Source organism: Eutrema salsugineum, unplaced genomic scaffold, assembly GCF_000478725.1.
Source record: "Eutrema salsugineum unplaced genomic scaffold, Eutsalg1_0 scaffold_2, whole genome shotgun sequence".
Classification (NCBI taxonomy): domain Eukaryota; kingdom Viridiplantae; phylum Streptophyta; class Magnoliopsida; order Brassicales; family Brassicaceae; genus Eutrema; species Eutrema salsugineum.
In genome coordinates, this window is record NW_006256829.1 from 10,331,220 (window position 1) to 10,356,935 (window position 25,716).

The window sequence follows — 25,716 nt, forward strand, 5'->3', positions numbered from 1 at the left end:
GAAGTCGAAATAACTTCATAACGTACAACACCGTTTTAGTCTACACTTCCGCTAACACCGTATTTTGACCACTTTTATAGATCGTTTTGAAATACTTTTTCTATGTTTTTAATTGCTTTTAAGTACTTTTATCACGTTTTTCTAGTATTTATAGTTCCAAGACTCTTTTCAGGAAACTTAGGGGAAAGCTTAACAATATGGATAGAAAACTAGATTTCAGCTCAGAGTCAAACCGTCAGAAGTTCACCCCTGATTGAAGGCATTTTCACCGTCTGATCCAGCTCAAATTTGGAGACCTTAAAGATGGAAGTATCGGCTTTCAAGTGCACTTTACAGCTTGGCAATCCAACGGTTCAATCAAAAGATACGCGAAGAGCAAGATGTCCCGTAAACCAGCTGGCCAGTACTTCCACCCGCGGTCAGGAGCATCCCGACCGCGGCAAACCACTCATTCCCTGCGGTCAGAGCACTCCCGACCGCGGCCGGTCAGAGCACTCCCGACCGCGGCCTTCAACCTCCGAGCCCAAAAAGCCCATTTCTGAAGCCCACATTTGGAGAAATCCTAGGTGACGTCCAGAGAGGTCTTGAGCACTATAAATACATGTCTTAAGAGCCCTAGAAATGGTGGAACCGAATACCATCTATCTTTACTTCATACTTTTATGTTTTTTGCTTTAGCTTTTAGGGAGAGAGAGATTTGTTCTCTTGAACCCTTGTTCTTTCTTTTTCAATTTCGGTTTCTATTCTACTTCTTAATATTATGTCTTTGATTTCGTTCATTATGTCTGAGTAGTTTTATTGTTGGGATTAAGGGATTTTCGATGGGGATATATATGTTCGGTGAGGATTCCATTGGCTATTAAGCTGAATCTTAGAAATTTTTCTTCTGAATTCGTTTTTACTGCATGAGAGTAGCGTCATGAACTACAATCTGATCCAGATGCTTGGTGACACGAAAGTGTTCATCAGGTATCAGATCTAGTTTGGGAGAGCAAAACAAACATAGGAGTGGAAACCTACCTATGGGCGATTTGTGAATTAGGACGAGTCTTAAACATAATGCATCTCTTCTCTTCCAGGGCCAGAGTGGAAACCTACTGGTCAGGGTTGAGAGAGATAGTTGTCTATGATCACGACAGTGGCGTATTCATACTCCGTGACTCCAGTTCGAAAAGTTTAAGCTAAGATCTTACAAAATTTACTCTCTAGCAATGTTTTGAATCGTTCGTACACCTGAGAAAACTTCCCTGAACCCCAACGCTTTCTTCTCCATTAATTTACACCGATTCTCTTTCAAGCTTTAGTTCAATATTGTCTTTCCTTTTAAGTTCATTTTCATTTAAGCATTAGAATATCCGTTTTTATCATTTTTAGTCATTTTCGTTAAGTTTAGTTATTACGTCATTTAATTCTCGTATTCTCTTTTAATATTTCGTTTTTAGATTTTAAACACACTACCAAACCCCCACTAAACCGTTTTTGTTCTAGACTTCCTTATTTTAACTTATTTCAAAGGCTTTTTGCAGCAAAAGATCCTCCTTCCCTGTGGATTCGATCTCTAAGTACTACAATTGATCAGCTGTGCACTTGCGGCTATTGATTTCAATTAGGGTAAAACTTGACACCCACAACACAGCACACATCAAGTTGTTGGCGCCGTTTCCGGGGAAGGCACGCGTTTTCTTTTCTGCAAAACCCCGAGAAAGGTTAGTAAATCGACTCTAGAACCCCCTTTTCTGCAACTTTCCATTTTTCGGTTATTTTGTTTCCATTTCAGAAGATATGGATCCTATAAATCGAAATATACACTATGAGGAAGGTTTCTATAACACTCCTCAAGCCACCAGACGCAGAGAGAAGCATCTACGTAATCTCTACGAAGAGACTCAACACGAAGACTACAGAACCTTCCAGAAGGATTCCTACGCACCTCAAATGGCAAACCCTAGATACTCTATGTATCCCCTACCTCACCAGGTTCTCCAGCAAGATGAGAACGTCCAGCTCAGCAACAGACTGAGTCAGCTCGAAGGCGTGATCAGACAATTCATAGAAGCTCAAGCAACCGCTACAACTGCTCTAAACGAAAGGATTGATGGGATATCGAAACTTTTCAATGACAATTCAATAGAGGAACGTGCAACCAAGGATGCAGCTATGATTGCTAACAGGTTCAACAGCATGGAGGAAGAGCGAGCAAAGCACAACTATGAGCTTCGCAACACCAAAAACAAAGTCATGGACCTGGATTTCAAACTTGATGACGTGGACAAAGCCCTAAACGAAGCCAAGAACGAGTCTTATGACTTTACAGTCGAAGTTTCAGAGAAGGTTTACAAAGTCATCGACAAAACCGAAAAGCTTGACTCAACCATGGACAAAGTAGTCTATGCTCTTGATGAAGTTGAAGAAAAGGTTGAGGAGATCATGCAAGGACTTGGAGAGCATATTCCAGCAACCAAAACTAAAGACTCAAGTCCAGAGAGGAAGTACATCAAGCCAGAAGACCCAGGAGACCATCCAGGAAGCAAAGGAGGAAGCAATAGCAGCAGAGCAACTCGGAGACGAATCCCCGCGGTCGCGTCACCTCCGACCGCGGCTAGGAAGCCAACTCCCGCGGTCGTGATGGGTCTGCCTGCGTGGTCGCTTCCCCATGGTCGCATCACCTGCAGTCAAGGCCAACCGTAAAAACGTTCCAAAACAGTCCCGTTCAGCTCATACAAGCATCTGTACGTCTGGTACACCTCCTGGGATGACTAAACCACTTCAACAACAACTGGTTTGCTCCATAAGCACCGAAAGATCTGAAGAAGAGGACAAGTCATGACCTTGCAACATGGCTTTGTCTTGTGAAGATGAGTATGAAGAGCAATACTCTGAAGATGAAGAGTATGAATTGTTTGTAGAAGAACCAAACACAGGATATTCCTCAGAAGACGACTCAGGAGAGATTCAATGGATCACCAACAACATCAGTAGAGAAAAACTAATGGAGTTCAACAACGTAGTCAGGTCATTCCCTGCTCATTTAAGCTTTGATGAAATCTGGAAACTTGGTCGTTTGCAAGTCTTTTTCAGGTACTGCAAGGAGTCTAAAGAGGATATCCATAGATACTTTATGAGAGCTCGATACATGACAACACCAGAAGCAGCTGTCTATGCGATTCATTTCAAAAATCCAGAAGACTGCAGCCACTACACCAATAAAATCAGCAAAGAAAAGCTCGATGAATTCAATGATGTGGTTCGAAATTTACCTGAAGGAATCACGTTTGCCAAAGCTTGCAAGGACTTCATGATAGGCCACTACTTCTGTGAGAGCAAAGAATCAATCCCTGAGATAGAAGACTTGTTCAATCATGCCAGAAGAGGTAAACCTGTTCGAACACTTCATAAAATAGAAGGTATAGGTCAGTTTCTTCTCTCTTGTTCTATTAGAGAAGAAATGTTTAAAAACGTGCTATGTGATTCTGGAGCTTGTCTTAACATGATGTCCAAGGCAATTGCTTTGAGACTTGGTATCAAACACCTGCGCAGGACTAGAGCAAAGATTAGCCTAGGTGATGATTCTAATGCAACACCTCAAGGAATAGCTCATGAAATTCCTTTGAGAATATGAGATTGCATAGTGCCTGTCGACTTCTACATTGTCGAAACGAGAGATGCAACATATCCAGTAATTCTGGGATGGTCTTTTCTAGCAACTTCTGGAGCTATAATGGACTGGCCAAACCGGAGGATTTCATTTGCTAATATCGACAAAGATGTCTTCACAGAAGCTGTTCCATACAACAGCAAAGCAGGAAAACGTTCTGCAACAGAAGAGTTTGAAGAAGAACTTTGGAGTGACGAAGAACCTGCTAAGCAAAGCAAGGAGATGTCGAAAAAGACTTGTCCTAGGACAAGGTCTTCTTCATTGGAATAAGTCACGTCCAACACCAAAAGTCGAGCTAAACGACTTAAAACAGAAGCGCTTAATGGGAGGCAACCCATTTAGGTATTGTTTTCTTTATGATTTTTCTTTCTTTTTCTTTTGATCTTTTTCTTTTTCTTAGTTTCAGGTGTTTCTTATAAAACAAAAAAGCCAAAAAAATCAAAAAACCAACAAAAAAAAAATCCAAAAAGAAGGATGGTACCTGACTGCTCGGCCCAGCAGGAACCAAGGAGAAGCAGGAAGAGGCCGCGATATAAGCCCCCGCGGTCGCAGACGTTCGGACCGCGGGAAACACCCCTTCAACCGCGGTCGCGTAGTCCTGACCACGGCCAAGCAATGGTTCACCGCGGTCGTGCAGCCCCTGACCGCGGCACTTGGTCGTTGACATCCAAGCCCGACCCAAACCACCCCTTTCACCTCATTTCACCTCACCAATCACTCTCCACCTCATTCATCACCCTCCACCACCTTCATCACCACCTAATCACCTTCCCAAACCCCTTCGAATGAATCTGGTTCATCTCCACCAGCATCCCGGATCCAGGTAAGTTCTCTTTGTTCTTACCAATTCGATTATCTATGCATTTTTCTCATCCAATCTCGACTTGTTTCACACTGAGGACAGTGTGATTTAAGTCTGGGGGAGGATTTCATCCCTTTCTAACCACTTTTCTTTCATGAGTCTTGCATTATCTACACTTTTTGCATTTTCTTTAAAGTTTTTCAAAATTGGTTTTCAAAACAAAATACGTTTAAAAGGGAATGGTGAACATGAATCAATGATAGTTGACTGTGTGCTTTACTCTCTGTTTCTAGTGACATGCTCATTCATGATTTAGGACTAGACTAGGCGGTAGCTAAGCACATTTGAAACGAAGTACCCCAGAGGAATTTGAATGATTTCGATTTAGATGAAGGGATACACTAGCTCTGTTTTATTTGGACTTAATTTGGACTTAATTTTCTCATTGAAGCATTAGACCAGGGAAACGAATCATACATTTAAGACTCATTTATCCTTTTACCACTCTCTGTTGATCCTGAATAGCTAGTTCATCTTTAGCTAGTTCCCCACCTTAACCAATCCTCTTTCAAACAACATGCACTCTTGTTTTCTATTGTCTTATATGCAGATAAGTGCAAAAACGTTGGAGAGAAAGAGGAATGACGCAGTTTTCAGTCACCAAGGACAGAGACCTGCGATTTGCCGGAAAAGTTCCCGGAAGGATTCAATACAAGAGAAACTCAGTTTGCTTTAGAAAAATCTCAAACTTTGGTACAATCTCGTCCTCTAGTCTCTCTCTCTCTTTAAAAGGCATTTCCTTTCCTAAAAAAAAAAAAAATTCGAAAATAAGAAAAGAAAGGAGATAAAAGCCTTAGAGAGTCTAGAGAGGTCGAATTTTAAGTCCCAAGGCAACTGGAGTTCGATTTTATGGAGTTTTGGAGATTGTTTTCTGATTCCCGAAAAGAATCTAAGTCCGGGGGAACAGCTGTTTACAACAAAAGAGGAAGGATTATGCAACAACATTTGGCAAGAATAAGTGATTGAAAACTGTGGTCATCAACAGGTCCTTATTTCTCTTGCGGTTTGCATATTATCTTGCATCCTCCATATCTTCAGGTAACCCGAAACACTTTAACTCCACCACTTAAATAGCCCTTTAATGCCAAACGCCGTCTACCATGGATGATGTCTTTAATGAGAACTCACTATTGAACTTAATGAATGTAGAGAGCTAGTTGACTGAAATCAAGATTTAAATTGTTTAAGTTTTGCGTGACGGAAAAAGTGGACTAGTATCTCTTGTGCTTTGGTGAGAATTTTCTAGACTAAGTTGTGGATTGATGCACTATCTTTGGTCCTAGTTGAGGAGTTCATGTCTATGAGATTTGTGCATTCCCTATTTTTGTTTTCACTTAACCAGTTTAGGCTTTTGCTTTGTTTGAGGACAAACAAAGGTTTAAGTCTGGGGGAGTTGATAACACCGTATTTTGACCACTTTTATGGATCGTTTTGAAATACTTTTTCTATGTTTTTAACTGCTTTTAAGTACTTTTATCACGTTTTTCTAGTATTTGTAGTTCCAAGACTCTTTTCAGGAAACTTTGGGAAAAGCTTAACAAAATGGATAGAAAACCAGATTTCAGCTAGCTCAGAGTTAAACCGTCAGAAGTTCACCCCTAATTGAAGGCCTTCTCACCGTCTGATCCAGCTCAAATTTGGAGACTTTAAAGATGGAAGTATCAGCTTTCCAGTGCACTTTACAGCTTGGCAATCCAACGGTTCAATCAAAAGATACGCGAAGAGCAAGATGTCCCGTAAACCAGCTGGCCAGCACTTTCACCCGCGGCCAACAAGCATTTTCCCGCGGTCAGAAGCATCCCGACCGCGGCAAACCACTCATTCCCCGCGGTCAGAGCACTCCCGATTGCGGCCTTCAACCTCCGAGCCCAAAAAGCCCATTTCTGAAGCCCACATTTGGAGAAACCCTAGGTGACGTCCAGAGAGGTTTTGAGCACTATAAATACATGTCTTAGGAGCCCTAAAAATGGTGGAACCGAATACCATCTATCTTTACTTCATACTTTTATTGTTTTTGCTTTAGCTTTTAGGGAGAGAGAGATTTGTTCTCTTGAACCCTTGTTCTTTCTTTTTCAATTTCGGTTTCTATTCTACTTCTTAATATTATGTCTTTGATTTCGTTCATTATGTCTGAGTAGTTTTATTGTTTGGATTAAGGGATTTTCGATGGGGATATATATGTTCGGTGAGGATTCCATTGGCTATTAAGCTGAATCTTAGAACTTTTTCTTCTGAATTCGTTTTTACTGCATGAGAATAGCGTCATGAACTACAATCTGATCCAGATGCTTGGTGACACGAAAGTGTTCATCAGGTATCAGATCTAGTTTGGGAGAGCAAAACAAACATAGGAGTGGAAACCTACCTATGGGCGATTTGTGAATTAGGACGAGTCTTAAACATAATGCATCTCTTCTCTTCCAGGGCCAGAGTGGAAACCTACTGGTCAGGGTTGAGAGACATAGTTGTCTATGATCACGACAGTGGCGTATTCATACGTCCGTGACTCCAGTTCAAAAAGTTTAAGCTAAGATCTTACAAAATTTACTCTCTAGCAATGTTTTGAATCGTTCGTACCCCTGAGAAAACTTCCCTGAACCCCAATGCTTTCTTCTCCATTGATTTACACCGATTTTCTTTCAAGCTTTAGTTCAATATTGTCTTTCCTTTTTAGTTCATTTTCATTTAAGCATTAGAATATCCGTTTTATCATTTTTAGTCATTTTCGTTAAGTCTAGTTATTACGTCATTTAATTCTCGTATTCTCTTTTAATATTTCGTTTTTAGATTTTAAACACACTACCAAACCCCCATTAAACCGTTTTTGTTCTAGACTTCCTTACTTTAACTTATTTCAAAGGCTTTTTGCAGCAAAAGATCTTCCTTCCCTGTGGATTCGATCTCTAAGTACTACAATTGATCAGCTGTGCACTTGCGGCTATTGATTTCAATTAGGGTAAAACTTGACACCCACAACACAGCACACATCAATGCTGTCTTTCAGTTTCATGACACTGAGAAGTTATAAATTTAGCTCCAAAAAGAAAAAGAAAAAAACTATTGAACAAAAAAGACATGAAATAGAATAGAAGTGAAAAAGCAAGATGAAACTCAATTTACATAACTTGAATCTTTTCTTCAACCTCTGTTTTACAAAAGGATCAAACCATAACAAAACTTTATAAGATGTTCCTTAGGCTGAACTATAAATGAGGCCAAAAAACATTACATATAGACTGTGTTTCTCTTTTCCATGATTTACTAGACAGAAGAGAAAACAAATAAGAAGAGTTAAAACTTTACCACAAAACATTGCAAATTGCAGAACTTGAAGTGTAGACAAAACCCGGAAAAGATTGCTGAAACTCTCATCTGGTAAACAAAAAAATGAATGATGTCTGTTGCCACGCCGGTTTCTCTGGAGTCTCTTTTCCTGTAAATGTTTCTAACTTGCAGAAACTGTGTATCGTGTTTCACCAGAAGTTAATGGTCATACACAGTTGTGCTCATGAACTAAACTGTAGACTCGTTGATTGTAAACAGGGACAAGAGAAATCCATCGTCATCATAATCATCATCCTCTCTTTTCATACTTGTTTGCGAGCTCCTTGAGTAATAGCCTCTGACGAAAGGCGAGATACTTATCTACACTAGTTCCAGCCCATTGCTGACAAAAGCTTTCATCGTTTGGAACCAATGAGCTAAGAGGGAATGGCCCTTTCCGCACTTTCTTCAACTCAACCAAGAAGCGGTGGCGCGGGCGTATCCTTTGATCCAAGGACAAGCTCAGGTACATTGGGTATTTAGTCAAAATGTGCACTTCATTCTTGAGCTCATTGACCAAATACATGTACTTAGGCTTTAGATTATCTTCCAGTGAGAGAGACAAAACCTATTAAGACCAATTTGAGAAGTATTTTCTGAGCAAAACTCAAGATATTCAAGTTTGAAAATGAATCAAGAAATCTACTAACCTGTGTAAGGCTAGTTAAGACTTTCAATATATCAGAATTGCACATGCCAATGCTTCTAAGAAAATTGATCCGTGGCAAGAATCCGTCATCGATACTGTAATGAAGAAGCTGCGGATGTTTCTTCACCATCTTCACTACACTGTCTCTAGGTGCTCCTAACTCCTTGGAAGAGGAACATGTAACGAGTTGTTCCATTGTTATGTCAAGCCTCTGGATCAGAATCTGAGGGCTAAGTTGCACGACTTTTCCAACATCGTTTTCGTTTATCCCAACCTCTTCGATCAAATACCTTATCGTGGGTCTCAGGGAATTTTCGACACTGTAAGAGAACAGAGATGGAGTTACAGCAACTATCTGTCCTATTTTGGAATTGGGAATTCCAAGACCCATCAGAAAGGAAATGTGAGCTTTGAGATTGTTCTCAACCGTGTATTGAAGTATCTGTGGTTGTCTCAACAGCATCCTCTTGATATCTCTGTGTTTAACACCGACACTCAACAAGTAATCGAGTCTCTCTTGCGCTGATAACACATTAATCTGAAGGGATGGCATGTGTCTCTCGTACATTTGAACAAAGTGTGATTCTTTCAGACCAAATGTGCTCAAGTAATCCAGGAGCGGTACCCATTTAGGATCTATATCGATCTCTTCTGAGAGTCGAGGGTATAGTTTCTCGACATATTTCCTCGAGCTCACCTAATGAATGAAAGAAAAAAAGCTAAGTTGCTTTCTCAACTCTATCTTCGTCTCCACCAGAGGAATTTGTGCAATGTATTACCTTTCCGCGACCATCTAAACGCCAAGAGTCCTTCTCCATCTTCTTCTTTTTTTCAGAGGCATTTTGAGTAATGCCAATATTCAAGTCGTCTTCATCAGTCTCGCTCTCTTCCGGTGTTTCCCAACTTTTCACGATCACCTTCTTCCCACCTTCACATTAGCAAACCCATATTTTAGCAAATCTACAGCAATATGATATTCAAGTATTTTTTCTGTAAAAGCAGATTCAAATCAGTCTCAAGTTCTATTTATAACAGCTTCCAAGAATACACAAACCTTTCTTAGCAATGGTTTGCTTCTGTGACTTAGGTTTCTTCTTTTCATACTCTGTGACCTCTGCGAAGTCATCCTTAAGAAAACATGAAAAAAAACCCAAATTTCACTCTTTTTAACTAGTTCCACTAATCACACACCCATGAAGAACCACAAAAATCAAGAATTCACTGAAGAACCAAGCTAAATTATGCTAAATTCCCCAACTTCAAAGCTCAAATCACACATCATTTACTCGAATCCCAGAATTTCAACAAAATTTGTGAAGAAAAATCGATGAAGAGTAAAGGAACTGACATTGAGTAACCAGTCATCATCATCACTTTCATCATGTAGCTCTTCTTCTTCATCACTGTCGTATGGAGATAACGTTTGACCATACCTTGACTTCTTCTTCGGGTTGATTATCTTCGGGTTAGAGTGCGCGTACGATACGACGAGCTCACCGATCTTTCTGGCTCTCCGTCTCGTCGCCGGCGAATCTTTTCCGGAACCCAAAACAGAGAGAGGCGACTCCGACGGAAGAGTAAAGAGGATTGGTGGGTTTATAAGGCAGTACAAAGAGAAACCCGCCATTTTCGGCAGAAAGAGGATAATGTAACAGAGAGATTATCCAATAAGGGGCTATATCGAATATACCCTAAAACCCTAAAATCCAAATTTTATGTTTTTATTCAAAGGTAAAATCTTTACTGAGCTTCACACAAAGACATTAATGGCGTTTACTCGTTTCCCGATCAAAACGGTAACGTTTTTGACTTGTTAAAAATATACTATTTTTTTTATCCGCTGCTTCTAAAGCCACACGAAGTCTTCTTATTCTTCTTGTGGTTGGCGCGAACCCGACCCGAAATCCGTCGACGTGGCCTGATTTAAACGGGTCGTTTCTGAAATATTTTCCCCACCCGTCGGAGAATTCGATTTCTGAGAGTCACGGTGGCGATAATGGAAGCTTCTTCTTCTTCACTGTGTCGAGTTCCGTCTCTGTGGACGGTTGGATCAAGACCTCGTCAGATGAAATCGACGGCTAGTTTCGTTTCTCCGGTAAGTAGTAGAGGAAGAAGCCACGGTTTGATGGTAGTAAGTACTCGACGGCTCGGAACGCCTTCGGCTCTCGGCGAACTCGCTGACACGGTGGTGGAGACGGGCAAATCGGAGATTACGTGGCAGATTATAGTCGGAACTATCGGTAATTTAGCTAACAAGTGATGTAAATTAATCAATTAAAAATGTAATGTTCTGATGCGAATCAATGTGATCTTGCAGCTGGAGTCACACCCTTCGTTGTTGCAGGTGTCGAATTCAGCAAAAGAATAGTATGTGACTAAGATATTTTATACATGTATACACACACGTGTTTATATATTTGCCATTGTCCATTGAAATTGAGTTTTGGTTTTAGATTGCACAGAAGAGATGTGAAGAATGTAAAGGATCAGGACTTGTTTTTAGAGACAAAAAATACTTTCGTTGTCCCGGATGTGGTAAACTTCGATTTCTCTCTTCTTCTTTTTTTACGTTTTGAGGAAAGTTCAGACAAGAAGCTTCAGTGATTTTTGTTTGGATCTTGTTTATTTCTGTTCTGTTTGCAGGTGGGTTTCTTCCATGGCAGTCATGGAGAAGGTTCTTTACAGGCTGATGATGAATCAAAAAGAGGACTCTCTCGCTTACATTTAAATATATGTGTATTTTTACAACACATTTTGGAATCTAAAAAAAAACAAACAAATATGTTGAGAGATGGTTTAAAATCAAGACAAGTATCTCTCTCTCTATCTTAGTGTGTCATCATGATATACATACATATATATAAATCATAGATTACAGAGAACAATCTTGTTCCATTCCTAACCTAAGAAGAATCAAGATAAAGAATGGACGCAAAGTGCCTTTGTTTTACTTTTCTTGTGTGGCTTGTTGAGACCATTCTCTTCTAGGGACCAGATTGTATTCTCCCTATGTTATGTGGATACGGGTAAGAGGACGAGATGTCACCTGTTTGAGCCTCGTTTGCGGTCTCTCTCGAGCCATTATATTGATGATTCATACCGGCGTTTAAGCTATTAGCATAGTAGGGTCCCATGGGAGGTCCATGAACAAACCTGAATCCACCAGAACCATTGGTTTGAGTTTGTTGTACAAATTCAGAACGAATGTGATGTTGTTGTTGTTGTTGTTGCTGATGTGAAGAATGCTCGTTTGATGTATGGTCAGGACCGCCAGATGCGATTCCAACACCCAAGTCGAGGCTGATTGTGTCCGTGCTCTCTTCTGTTCTGAATCTGGGTGCTGTCATGTCATGGTTGTTGTTGTTGTTGTTGTTAGACCTTGCCGTTGGTACATCGTGATTGTGTTTGCCTTCGTATGTGGTTATAACAGCTTTTGGATCGTGCGATGCTCTCTCCACATGTTTTCTCACTGGGCATCCAGTAGCCGTGCATTTGTAATAGCTCCTACATTAGCCCAATCAAAGTTACATGAAAACTCCAATCGTCATACATAGATAAATCTGAGCAGAATCAGCTAGACCATCTCCATTTGACTCACATGTAGTAACCGTAACTGTTAAGTTTCTAAAATCGAGTTTTTTCATAGACATTATATTCAACTAACAGTGATATATAGACTCAGTTAGTATAGCTCTAGTTCTTAAATGTGTATCCGAGTAGATAGCAAGAAGTTTAGTTATGTCTTTCTTGTGTACGAACCTGGGATTAGGGTTGCCTCTTACAACTTTCTGCCCGTATTTACGCCACCTATACCCATCATCCAATATGTCAACTTCACTCAGAGTTTGAACAACAACGCGAGGCTCTCTTATGGGTTTCACAAGTGAAGTTATTTCCATGGCCCCATCCAACCTCCTGCATAAAACTCACAAGAAAGCATCCAGTGTGTGTGTCAAAACACATTTTCCAAAGCAAGTAACCTTAAACCTTTGGTTTAATTCTAATACCTTCGTTTTGAGAATGGATCATTGTCGTCAACTTCATCGTTGTTCCGTGCAACGTCTCCACCATCATCATTTGCAGAGACGGGAGATACATCTGGATTACCGTTTTGATCGACAGGAGGAGACAAGTTGTATAAGCTAGATCCCTTCTCTGTAGAGCAGAAGTAACAAATGAGGTTGGACGATGTTGAAGGAAAATAGTACAAACGTGTCTCTAGTTTTAATGTATATTTACCATCGCGGCCATTTAAAGAAGAATACTTGTCCAGCCTTTCTTCTTGTACCGGCATAACAAGACCACCTGAGTTCCGGCGACTAGGTTGAGGTTTAGGATGGTCATGTGTTCCCTTGTATACAATCTCTGTAATCAGTCCGTCGTGAGACCTCTCGAATAGCTTTTTCACTTCACAATTAGGATGTGTGCATTTATAATAGCTCCGTGGAAATTCACTTCCTTTTACGTGCTTTTGACCGTATTTTCTCCAGTTATATCCATCATCAGCCAAAATCGATGGTGCACTTCCTCTGGACTCGTGTTGGGGTGCCTGGATTGATTCATCTGGATCAGATCTCTCGGAGCCTGATGGTGTTGTCCGATGAGGAACAGTTTGTCGGGTTATCTCGCTTGAGGAAGCTGCAGCCTCAGTGGCTGAAGATGGTGAGTGTTTGAAACTGTGGCATTGGCTTCGAAATTGGAGTGGCGCTTCACCTCTATGCTTGTCTAGCTCTGCATAGAACTTGAAATCAATAAAGCTGTTTTAGACAACTACACACCACAACACCAAACAATGAACCAAAACTCATTCAAATGTTCATACTCCAGGGAGCATTTCTTTAGATAATATTACCATATTGGATGCAGGAGGTCTAAACTCAAATTCGCTGGACTTTTGGTCGTCCAAGATATTCTGATGGATTGTTCTTGCTGTATAGGAACTCGAATTAGCATGAACTGCGTGAGGCTTGAACAATGAACCAGTAGTAGGCGAAGGTTCTGCCTGAAATTCAAAAAGAAAAATGTCGCATTATCCAAAATTCATCAGCAACACACAGGAAACAACATTATCAAACCCGAATCAACTCACTCTGACTCTTGAGGCTCAAAGAAAATGAGTCTAAAAGGAACCAATCCTAAAAGAAACGTTCTGATCTTAAAATGGCTCATAAAACCGATGAACAAGACTGGCATATATATTAGAAGCATTCAACATCGATGGAAGATGAGAGAAAAAGGGTTTATTCTAGTAATTGCAAGAATGAGAATCTGAGCCAAAGTACTTAAACACGAGCAGCAAAATTATTAGTTTAGTTTAGGTTTTTTTTTTCCCATAAAGCACTTCCAAAAGATAAAGAAACAAATATGGAAACCGAATGTCAAAGTTTTATCCTTTCTGGGCAAAAAAAGCAGAAAAGCATCTTCACCAAATAATGGAACCCCCAATTAAGAAACCCTAGAAATCATTCTCCACTGAGAGTTTAAAAAAAAAAAAAAAAGCTAAAATGGAAGAAACGTAGCTCCAAAGATTAAGTAAGACAAGGAAGAAAGCACATTAAGAACCGCAATATGAACAGTGTGAAGAATCAGAATCGAAGCGACCAAAGAAACAAACAGTGTGATTTGGATCGAATTTTTACCCTCAGATCTTAAAATGCAATCATCTCAGAAAATAGCCTCTGATTCTCTACAAAAAGGAAGAGACTTTGTCTAACAAGAACACTCACTCACTCACTCACTAACTAACCTTGATGTTGGAGAGAAGAACAGGAGACTCCAGGAACGAAGTCGGACTTAAACCAGGAGGAACAGTGATGCAAGTCGATCTCGTGATCGGGAGTTTCGCCGGAGACATCAGCTTATACCTCGCTCCGCCACCACCACCACCGCCGCAATCGGATGAATCGCGTCTCGAATCAGGATGTCCCGACGCAGAAGAATCGACCCGAGACTCCTTCCGGTTAGAAATATCCGGGTCCATTTCCGGACTTAGAGAAAGCGAATCAATGGGGTTAAATCGAAGAAGAAGAAGGAAGAAGTTTTGGTCTGTGTTAGTGAAGATTGTGGAGTGAGGGAAGAAAGAAGTTGACTTGACATCTGATCCGCTCTTTGTCTGTTTTCATTTCATGATGTTCTCTTCTTCTTCTTCTTCCTTTTCTTTTTCATGTAATTTATATTTATATTTATATATTTATGTATTTCGTCATGATTTGTTATATTTTTTAAAAGGAAAAATTGGAAATTGAGGACCTCCATAAACGACAAAAGCTAGTATTGTCGCTTTGCTTTTTTTATTCAATGGACGGAGATTTTTATGGAATTGGACTATTGGTTGTATAAAAAGACGACATGGGTATATTATTGAGCAGCTAATGATGAAATGATTTAACTGGAACCAAAATCTGGGCCGTAATTAGAATCTATCTACTCTTTTTTCTTTTCTCCGGCCGACACCGGCTCTTCCTATCTATATATTTTTCATTTTTTTAGGTTTTGTAAATAATATGGTTTATTTTTCGCGGGAGACGTTTCTATAATTGCTTTTTTTCTGTTTTTGGAAGTGTTTGTAGAGCATTTGATCTCCGATTTTTTGGGTAAATTTTGTCAGTGTTAATCCATTAAATAATTTTTTTGTAGATTAAAGCTTTGATTGGTAACCTGCGTCTTTTTTTTCCTCAAAAACTCCATTTTATTAACATTAAGATAAAAACTATTTTTTAGGGACACTCAAGTTGGCACCGATGAATTTACATAAGAGAATTTTAGGTCTCGTGCTCTTGCTTCTTTTGCAAGTTTATCAGCACGTACGTTACTGGAACATAAATTAAGACTTTGAATGGGATGCAGCAAAAACACAGAGTAACTGCATGTAAGGACCATCTGCATTTTATTTACCATTCATGTCTTAAAAAACACAGATCAAAACTAGAATAAAAAATGATAATCTGCATGCAGATCTATATTACTCTTCATACTGAATAAAAAATGGACTGCATCATTTTTGGACATGTTCACTCAACATTTCTTTTCTATTTTCTAATTATTTTATTAATTTATATTTATGTTTTTATTGATCTGCATAATCTGTTTGATTTGCATTGATTCTGTTTTATCTGCATAATCTGCATAATCTGCATTATTCCATATTTGTTCACCGTTCGAAGCCTAAGTTAAACGATCTAAAGAGACGATAAGTTTTTAAACTCATTAAATTCCGACGAAAATGAATGCCACAATGTCGGGTTTTCCGTCGTGACAAGAAAATCGGAGCAGTCCGTTGCAAAAATCTTGCAGCTTGCTTCGGACGCGAAAACGCATCTCATAACCAAAGAAAGAAATCCAACTGTGTTTTTTAAACGTGTTACTTGTGTTTTAAATCGTTTATGCAGAAAAATGAGTTTTAAATCATTTATTTCATTTTGTAAAATTATTTCGTAATTCTGCAGTCATTCATTCCGCAAAACTGTTATCAATCAGAGCATAAGCTTTATACTACATTTTTTCTAATATACCACATACGGCAAGCTTTATAGTTACAAAAACTGTCCCCAGGTGAACTAAAAGAAGCAGGGCAAAGATTAAACTATTTCTGGGCTTCAAAAAGGGTTAAGAACCCAACAACAAATGACCCATTTAGAGGAGCCATTGACCATTGTTCTTCCTCGAACAAGTAACCACGGCTGCCTTTTCTTTTTCCCCGATCTGCAATCGGAAGCCAATCAGCTAATGAAAAGCATTCCAAGGTAGACGGCGCGCATTCGTACATTGTAAACATAAAACGGCACGACATATTGTTTTTCCTTTACCCCCATTTGATGGAAATTATATTTTTCCCAAACGAATTTTAAAACACAGGCGATCAACATTCGTCGCTTAGAAAGAAGATTAGCGCGCAATGGAGGCTGAAGATGAAGACGATGATCACTTCGTGCGTCTCTATCAATCTCTATTTCCTTTCTATTGTGTTGCAGACATGAAGCGATTATGTCGAAAACAGACAAAAATTCATTCTTTATTTCGACGACAGATGTATATATGTTTTTTCCTCCTTGATACTACACAAAAACCCTAACTCTTCAGAGGTTTAAGAATCTCTAAAGTTGAAAATGGCTTTTTTTATCTCTCACTATCGCATTCACATTACATCGTTGTTTAATTTTCATGGCTGGATTTCGTAATTTTGTTTCCCAATGGAGCAATTTGCAGAACACAGATTTCTGATTTTAGTCTTGTGACGATTCGTGACTATTTTTCTTCTAATGTTTGGAAAGATCACATGACAGGATGTTTTATCGACTGAAGCTTCCGGTGATTATACATCGGAGAGTCCCAATGCCAAGAGGAAAGTTGAAATCCCCTATGGTCTCTTCTGCGTCATGAGAAAGAGAACTTGTAGGCACACCTCTCTTTATGATGATGATGATGATATGTTTCCAGATTTCGATTATGATGAGGGTATAACTGGAAGTGACACAGACATATCTGAATGTTCAGAATTTGATGTTATATCACAACATGTTCTACAAGACGAGGATCTGATAGGTGAATTTACCGGATCGAAATCTCTGTCTATATGCAGCTCTCCTTGTCCCTCTGAGGATGAAGGAATTCTTGTTACTAAGTTGTCTGCTGAAACTCAGGATTCTATCTTATCTCCTGAAGAAGTTAACGAGGAGAATGTTGGTACTGTAAGGTCAAAAGAAGATCAGGTGTTATCATTTGTTACTGCATCCCCAAATGAATTGCGAAATATCGTTGATCCCCGGATTTTTCCTGGTCATGAAAATTCAGAACGGAAAAAAAATGAAGTTTCTTGTTTATGCAGCAGTATCAACAAAGAAGATCCAGAAATCTCATGCCACTCTGATGTCTTCACGAATGATGGCGACACACCACCTGCAACTGAAGTTAGATACGGAGATATAGCCAACATGCAGGGATCTATGGAGGAAATGATCAGCAATGATAACCTAATTCTCGTGAATAAAAACGATGAACCAATACCGATCAGCAGTGTTCCTCCCGATGGTGGGTCAAGTAGCATATTGCCAGAAACTTTTACACTTCATCAGACTTTCAGATGCAATGAATGCAACGGTCATGATGATGAGATTGGCCTTGAAATCTCTCCAATACCTGTAACGAAAACCCTTGAAGGACCTAGTAGGCCGTGGTCAGTTTGTAGCTCTTTAGCCGCAGTCAGAAACATACCTCTATTAGAAGATAGTTCAGGTGCTCGTAGTTCCTTGGATGAACAATTATATGTGAATGTTAGTAGCTCTGAGGGCAGGGATGCACAACTTTCTCAAACCCCATCAACTCTATACCAGGAAGACGAAATTGATGGTGAAGATGAGCTTTCCTTCTCTGACATTGATGCAATGGTAAAACTTGATTATGCTCTTGACACAAGCCTGTCTAATTTTATCCTTACATGTGTTTTTCCATCTCTGACTTTTTCTTGGAAATATCTCCAGATACGCAAATTGAATCTGATCCCGGATGATTCAGATTTATGCTTGAACAAGGAAGGTAACTCATATGGCGTTTGTTGTCCAAACATATTGCTTGTTCACTTTGTAGCATCTACAAGAATTCTAAAGAACATTTATGTTATGTCTCTCTTAAGCTTTAGATGTCTCAGTAATGGTCCGCTCTATGATTTCTAGATTGGAACATGTCTACGCATCAAAGACATACATTACTTGGATTGGAACACTGCTCAAGGACTTCAATTCGTAGAGGAATTATGTCTCAAGGGGCAATAGCTGTCCTGCATAGTCGTGATTCAAAGCATTTTATTAGAAAACACGAGGTATGTAAGACAAATCAGTTTCTAGTGTCATAAAGTTTCCATATCCTATGCAAGTACTCTAAATTACATGGCACAAGCTCATTAACTGTCAAAGGTAATTATTGGGAGATCATATGGTGGCATAAATGTTGACATTGACTTGGGTAAATATGGTTATGGGAGGAAGATATCTCGGCGTCAGGTGTTTCTCTTTTCCTTTCCCAAAGTTAGTTTAGTTCACTGATCAACTTCTTAATTACCAGAATTTATATGTGCTATAATTTTCTTTCTTCATATATTTCCTAGGCACTGGTGAAGCTAGAGAACAACGGATCATTCTCTCTGAAGAACCTTGGAAAGCGACATATGCTTGTCAATGGGGAGAAGCTCAATACAGGACAGATTGTATCCCTCACGTCAAGTAGTTCAGTCGATGTAAGCACTAGATTATGCTTTGTAAATGCACGTTTTTGCATCATTCTATAACTAAAACTCCCAAGTTGTGCAGATCAGAGGAATACTCTTAGTTTTCAAGATTAACAGAGAAGCGGTGAGACAATTCTTGAAGAACAGCACACTGGGAATTAGCGAGGACGACACCAAATTTAGATGGTGCGAATAGATTATTGTTAGTACCTTTTGCTCTACCACTCTCTGCATAGTCTTAATCACCAATCAAGCGTGATTTAAACGTCTCACCTGGCTAAAGTTTAGAATTAAGTTAGTTAGAGCCAATGATTTGGAACCTTTGCTTGCAATAGCTGCACATTATTCCACCAACCTTGCTGCCTATAAGGTTCATAATTACTTTTTCTGTCAACAACCAATAATTTAATTTTAGATTTTGACAATTTGTGGTCAAATGGGTACGTCATATTTAGAGGACAACTAAAAGTAAAAAATTAATTTCTTTACCAAATTTGTCTATGTATGACTTGTGAATTGGTAAATATGTCTAGTAATCCGAATTCACGAGTTGTTCTGCTTTGGAATCTAAAGGGAAGAATCTAAAGCTCTCTTACATCTGAGTTATGGTGGATTTTGATAGGGCCAAACACACCTCACTGTACAGTAGTTGTCTTCATGCATATGTCTGATGGACCATCACACACATGATAGAATTTTACATGTATATAATAATATCTATCTCATTATATAAATTCTTCTGTCTCTGCGATCAGTAGATCTATCACACACCTTGCTCCTCTCATTCAACGGTCCTTTTTCACTCCAAACTCTTCTTCTTCTTCTTCTTCTTCTTCTTCTTCAGGCTGTTTCAGAAGCCAAACATGGCTTCTCTTCTTTCTCTTCTTCTTCTTCTTTCTCTTCTTCTTCTTCTTTTGCTCGTTTTCTCTTCAGCAGAGTCCAAGACATTCTGGGCTGACGTGGCAGCTCTTAAAGATTTCAAGAACTCGGTCGATGCCAAATCGATGAGCCCTGGTTCTTGTCTCAGTTCCTGGGATTTCTCCGTCGATCCCTGCGACGGTTTGTTCGGCGAGACATTCACTTGCGGTTTCCGTTGCGACTCCGTCGTTTCCGGATCGGGTCGGGTCACGGAGCTCAGTCTCGACAAAGCCGGTTACTCCGGCTCCCTTTCCTCCGTCTCCTTCAACTTCCCTTATCTTCAGACCCTCGACCTCTCCGGCAACTACTTCTCCGGTCCACTTCCCGACTCTCTCTCCAATCTCACCCGCCTCACCAGCCTCTCCGTTTCCGGAAACTCCTTCTCAGGATCCATACCCGATTCTCTCGGGTCGATGTCGGGTCTAGAGGAGCTCCTCCTCGACAACAACCGACTCGACGGCTCTGTTCCGGCGAGTTTTAACGGCCTCACCAGCCTGAAACGGCTTGAAATCCAGCTCAACAACATCTCCGGCGAACTCCCTGATCTGAGCTCGCTCAAGAACCTGTATTACATCGACGCGAGCGATAACCGGATCTCGGGTCGGGTCCCGTCGTCGTTACCCGGATCAGTACTGCAAATCTCCATGCGGAACAACAAAATCCAAGGAACGATCCCGGAAAGCTTCAAACTTTTGAAGTCTCTTGAAGTTTTGGATCTTAGCCACAACAAACTCAGTGGCTCAATCCCATCATTCATCTTCACTCATCAAACTCTGCAACAGCTAACTCTCTCCTTCAATGGCTTCACCTCTTTAGACTCACCTTACTACTCGCCCTTGGGTCTCCCCAGCGAGCTGATATCCGTGGATCTCAGCAACAACCAGGTCCAAGGCGCGTTGCCTCTGTTCATGGGTCTATTACCAAAGCTCTCAGCTTTGTCGTTAGAGAACAATAGCTTCTCTGGTATGATTCCGACACAGTACGTCTGGAAAACCGTATCTCCAAGATCCGATTTTGCCGGGTTTCAGAGACTCTTACTTGGCGGCAATTTCTTGTTCGGAGTCGTACCGGGTCCTTTGATGACGCTGAAGCCTGGGTCAGCGAACGTGCAGCTCGCCGGAAACTGCTTCTCGTGGTGTCCGGCGACGTTTTTCTTCTGCCAGGGACAAGAACAGAGATCTACTGAGGAATGCAGAAAGTTTAGCCGTGTAATCCCTTGATTACTACTAATCATATCACCTTAACTTTTTCTTTTTTCGCATCATCTGAAGCTTCTTAGTAGGGCTCACAGGCTATTGCTTAAACCGAGGCTTAGCTTAAAATGTGATTAGTTAATAAAAATGCCGTTGGGAGAGACAACTAGGCGATGATACGATAGTTATCATCTTATGACAATTTAATCTCTTTTTAACAAATAGTATTCAGCTCGTTTTTTATACTTTGGTAGATAGTAGTAATAAAAAGAAAATAATTATCATTGTTAAACATATATTCAAAATTATTCGAAACAAACCTAAATATATAGAATTCTGTGAGACCATCGTTATCGGTGAAACCTGTATTAGATTTCTTAGCAATTTTTTATTAAGAAATTTGGGTTAAGAATTCTTATTTAGAAATCTAATGTTTTGTATGGTCCGTTTCTTAGAGAAGAAAAAAGTTAATAAAGATGTTTTATTTAAAATAGTCAATCACATATATAAAAAATGACTAAAATTAGTAGTTAATCACATATACAAAAAAAATGACTAAAATTAGCTAATCCAGACTTAAGCTTGACATAGTTTTCTAAAGGTGATGGAGATTCTTCGTTTCTGATCAATGACTAAAAGATCATCCAGTTTTTACATATTTTGCAACCTCTAAGCTACTCTTAGAAACTTTAGCAAGATCAATTGGTTCGGCGGAGATGATTTCGTCGACGGAGAAAACGAGGATTTGATTTCAGGAAGACGAATTGCAGAAGACATGCATGCGACGGAGATTTTTCGGAGGAGAAGAGATTTATTCTTGGTTGGAGAAAAAGAATCGTCGAAGGAGAAGAGAAATTTGGTGGAGGAAGATGAAAAAGAGAAGAGAAGAAATAAAATATTTCAGTCCTTTTTTTTTTCTGACCAATGCAAACAAGACACTTAGCATTAAAAAGTAAGAATTGATTTTTTTGGGTCCCAAATAAGAATTATTTTTCTGAAATTTCTTATTTTTGATTTATTTATTTTTTAACTAAATGATTAAGAAATTGGGTTTAGAAACCCCGGTAATGATGATCTGAGAGTTTGTTGTGCGAGAAACAGAATAATTATCGATATATTGAGTTTTTTTTTTTAAAAAAAAACTAAATTTGGTGCAGTGATACAAATACTCATGAACTGGAAAACATTATAATACAAAGATGGGACTCCATACTTGCTGCTGTTCCATATTCAACTCTCTTTTTTTTCTTTCAAGAATTGTGTTTGGCTCTATGTTTATATATAAATATAATTAGCTTTATCTATTGCAACATAGAGGTCTAGTGTATTGTGTTCTAAAACTCTGCCGCCCAGCCGCCTAAGCGGTTGCTTAGGCGCTAGGCGATGGGTAACTGCCCCGACTAGGTGTTAGGCGGCGGCTTTAGGCGGTTCTCCGATTTTTCACCGCCTAAGACCGCTTAGAACTGCCTAAAACCGTCTAAATCCGATAAAAAAATAAAATATCACCTAATTTTTGAAAATTAACCCAAAAAAATTCAAAAAATTGAAATTGATCCAACTTTATTAATAAAATTTCCATTTTTTTTCTGAAATTGGCCTAAAATCAATAAAAATTAATATAAAAATTAATATAAATAATTAAAAATTAAATTTAATATAAATTAATCAAAAAATTAATCACCGATTAATCAGCGATTAATTACCGATTTTCAACCTAGGCACTGCCTAACGATTTTTTGAACAATGATTTATTTTAGTTTTTTATCGGCTAACTCTTATATATATATATATATATATATATATATATTTTGGTCAAGACGGGACGGCCATCTCATATTCGTGTTCCTCTTTTTCCTTTTCTTCTTTTCTTATTCATGTTACTCTTTGGAGCCTATTGTACCATGATTCTGCATTTCTGCAAAAGCTTCATCCACTATTGGTTTCTTGGGATGGTGTTCGTGTACCATTCTTCTTTAATTAAAGACAAATAGTGTAACAGAGATATAAGTAGAAGAACTGGCTAAAATTTGATAAATGAAAGAAGTAGTACACTAATAAGTAATAATCAACGGGTATTCGCATTATCTTGAAAGAAGTTTGTTTGGGAGATGGGTGAGTTCTCAATGTAATTTCCTTGGGCTTTCCACTTTGGTTCCAATTAATTGAAACTATATTATACGATAAACAGAAGAGAGCAGAAAATGGTTTTCGATGTTTGATTCTCCAACTCCAAGGCCCAATTCAAACGGAAACGACAAGGAAAATAATGTTTACAAAAGGGGTGTTCCGATAATCGAACTCGGGACGTCTCGCATCCGAAGCGAGAATCATACCACTAGTCCAAACACCAAGCTTTACTTAAGATTTTATTACGATATTTAAGATCAACAAAACAAATATGGCGCTTACATTCATTTTAGTTTTTTTTGAAAAGTCAATACAACTACTAATAGTAGATGACAACCTCCTCTCGTCTCAGTCATAGATTCTTAATTTTCACTTCAATAAATCCTGATCCAATTTCTTCGACAATCAAAAACATTCATATGCAAGAGCAATACAACTACAGATTCAAACGTAACAACATTTTTTATTCAATCGAAAAACCAAATAACCGAAACATGTAGGCTAATAGTTGAAACTATTGATGTGTTATCATATCATATGAATTCAGACGCATGTAATACAGGTTATTAACAAACAAACAAACAAAAAATATCAAAATGTTATAACACATATCATATATGGACTCTTATACCGGCCCATTAGGCCCATCAGGGCATTGTACTTAACCTAGATTCCCTATGTACTCTATATATATATTCCAGTGATTAATAAAGTTTCTAAGAAGTTTTCACAACACGTTATCAGCACGATAAGACTCTCTGAGTGAAAAACCCTAATAAATCCGGCCACCACCAAAACCCTAAAAGCAAGTCGAAACTTAAAAGACGCATATCTTCCAAACCGTGAGGAACCAGAAGACGATCTACATATCAAATCGAAGCCCTCGACGAGACAAATCTACTGGTGAAAACCGTTTGTCGATCCAACGTCGGACGCGCCCTCACGCACACTTACAGTATACGACGATCAACCGAAAAAAAAAAAAAAAAACCAGATCCGAGTTTTTCCTTCTTCAACCAGCAGCTTCTCCAGTTTTGGTGATCAATCCTTGGAATTTGTAGCGACTAACTGAGGTCTATTAGCTCCCAGTTTCATTAGCCTGTCAGAAATCCAAAGGTGGAAAATGTATCTTCTAAAACTGAAAGCCATAGAACCTGTTGTTTAAACACTTCAAAACCCTATAAAAAAAAGAAAAAAAAAATCGATCTCTAATTGATTGAAAGTGTTTGATACTCTGATGATTGATTGATAACTTATTGATTGATTGTTTAAATTACAAGTTTATGCATGTTCAAAGGTTTTAAACTCGTTTTATAAAACCCTAATCTACAAAAACCTAACAACCGTTTTTGGCCATGTTTATGGCATAAACCTATTCGATTTTCTTCATGTTTAATAAGCTTGTTGCAGCTTATTTGATTGTTGATTCTCTTGCTTGAAACACTTGATTGAATAAACTAAGAAAATCAACCCTAAATCCTAAGCTTGATTCACGATTTTGTAATCTTCAAAATCGTAAGTCATAATGCTTAAACCCTACTCCTTTTCACGTGATTTCTTTGTTGTCCTTGTGAAATTATGAAAACCATCGACCACAGATCCTATAGATCTCGAAATCACATCCAAAATATGTTTTCCAAACCGTTAAAACCCTAGATAAAACCCTAATCATATTCGGCTCCCCTAGGGTTCCTCCTAAACCGCCTAAAACCGGCTAAACCTGGTTCTCATTAACCGAAATTATATTCGGCTTTAACCGATTAAATCACAGCTATTAAACCGACATCATGTTCGGGGTAACTAAAACCATACCCTTTAAAATTTACTATTTCCGAGAAAGTTCCCTCTAATAGAAAGTTTCCTCATATAAAAACTTTCCTCATATAGAAATTTTCCCGACATAGAAACTTTCCTCATTTAGAAAATTACCCAAATTAGAAACTTTCCAAATTTAGAAACTTTCCTCAAATAGAAATATTCTCAAAATAGAAAGTTTCATCATCAGCATTCAAAATTTTCTCAAAACAATCCCTAACAAAATCAATCTCATGTTTCAGATGTCAAACATTCAGAAATGTGAATTCGAGGCCCTTCACGTCTCCGGGGATAACTACCTCGAGTGGGCCCTAGACATGCGCTTGTTCCTTGCATCGAAAGAACTCGATGCGTGTATTACCGACGGTAACACCGCATCCCGTAAGGGACAGTCTCAGGCGATATGTCACATACGCCATCATCTGGCCCCGAGCCTTAAGCAGCAATATCTCACTCTTGAGAATCCACTTGAATTGTGGCAAGCGCTGAAAAAGCGATATGACCATCAGAAAATGGTCCAGTTGCCTCAGGCAGATTTCGACTGGAAGAACCTTCGGTTCCAGGACTACAAATCCGTAGATGATTACAACAACGAACTCTTTCGTATTGTTGCCATCCGGAAACTCTGTGGCGAGGATGTGACAGATAATGATCTCCTCGAGAAAACATTATCCACATTCAGCACAGAGAATGTTGTGCTCCAACAACAATACCGTGCAATGAAACACACATTGTACGAAGACTTGTTGTCCTGTCTTCTCCTCGCTGAGAAGAATAACCAGCTGCTTATGAGGAACAGCGCTATGAGGCCCCCGGGATCGGCTCCTGTCCCAGCTTCTCGTCAAGAGTCCTACCATGTTCAACCCGATAGATCCTCAGATCACCGCCGTGGACGTGGTAATGGACGTGGTAATGGCCGAGGACATGGACGTGGAAGACGTGGACGCGGACATG

The 25,716-nt window shown here is 39.2% G+C and overlaps 5 protein-coding genes across 7 annotated transcripts; 3 read left to right on the plus strand and 2 right to left on the minus strand.

Annotated features, from left to right (window-relative positions):
- Positions 1 to 7,632: 7,632 nt before the first annotated feature.
- Positions 7,633 to 10,259, minus strand: LOC18018498 (transcription termination factor MTERF9, chloroplastic). Its single transcript, XM_006401373.2, has 5 exons — positions 9,839 to 10,259; positions 9,545 to 9,617; positions 9,270 to 9,418; positions 8,492 to 9,187; positions 7,633 to 8,409 (listed from the first exon to the last, which is right to left on the minus strand). Exons 1-5 carry the CDS (start codon positions 10,115 to 10,117, stop codon positions 8,092 to 8,094), a joined length of 1,515 nt encoding a protein of 504 aa, XP_006401436.1. The 5' UTR covers positions 10,118 to 10,259; the 3' UTR covers positions 7,633 to 8,091.
- Positions 10,260 to 10,371: 112 nt separating this feature from the next.
- Positions 10,372 to 11,370, plus strand: LOC18018499. Its single transcript, XM_006401374.2, has 4 exons — positions 10,372 to 10,730; positions 10,808 to 10,857; positions 10,944 to 11,025; positions 11,134 to 11,370. Exons 1-4 carry the CDS (start codon positions 10,487 to 10,489, stop codon positions 11,178 to 11,180), a joined length of 423 nt encoding a protein of 140 aa, XP_006401437.1. The 5' UTR covers positions 10,372 to 10,486; the 3' UTR covers positions 11,181 to 11,370.
- Positions 11,248 to 14,633, minus strand: LOC18018500 (probable WRKY transcription factor 20). The gene is made up of 6 exons (XM_006401375.2): positions 14,237 to 14,633; positions 13,343 to 13,492; positions 12,730 to 13,231; positions 12,498 to 12,645; positions 12,250 to 12,405; positions 11,248 to 11,994 (listed from the first exon to the last, which is right to left on the minus strand). The coding sequence occupies exons 1-6, from the start codon at positions 14,468 to 14,470 to the stop codon at positions 11,475 to 11,477; spliced, it is 1,710 nt and encodes a 569-aa protein (XP_006401438.1). The 5' UTR covers positions 14,471 to 14,633; the 3' UTR covers positions 11,248 to 11,474.
- A 1,709-nt stretch (positions 14,634 to 16,342) lies between these two features.
- On the plus strand, positions 16,343 to 19,070 carry LOC18018501. Of its 3 annotated transcripts, none has more exons than XM_024156385.1 (7): positions 16,343 to 16,417; positions 16,773 to 17,873; positions 17,967 to 18,021; positions 18,159 to 18,304; positions 18,399 to 18,485; positions 18,590 to 18,718; positions 18,792 to 19,070. In XM_024156385.1, the coding sequence occupies exons 1-7, from the start codon at positions 16,385 to 16,387 to the stop codon at positions 18,903 to 18,905; spliced, it is 1,665 nt and encodes a 554-aa protein (XP_024012153.1). In that variant the 5' UTR covers positions 16,343 to 16,384; the 3' UTR covers positions 18,906 to 19,070. The 3 variants fall into 3 exon arrangements, 2 of the variants coding, with proteins under 2 accessions (XP_024012153.1, XP_024012154.1); XM_024156386.1 differs by having other exon boundaries at positions 16,350 to 16,417; positions 16,761 to 17,873; XR_002899609.1 differs by lacking the exon at positions 18,792 to 19,070 and having other exon boundaries at positions 18,382 to 18,485; positions 18,590 to 18,616.
- Positions 19,071 to 19,471: 401 nt separating this feature from the next.
- On the plus strand, positions 19,472 to 21,065 carry LOC18018502 (probable leucine-rich repeat receptor-like protein kinase At5g49770). The gene has a single exon (XM_006401377.2). The coding sequence runs from the start codon at positions 19,573 to 19,575 to the stop codon at positions 20,845 to 20,847; it is 1,275 nt and encodes a 424-aa protein (XP_006401440.1). The 5' UTR covers positions 19,472 to 19,572; the 3' UTR covers positions 20,848 to 21,065.
- The last annotated feature ends 4,651 nt before the right edge of the window (positions 21,066 to 25,716 follow it).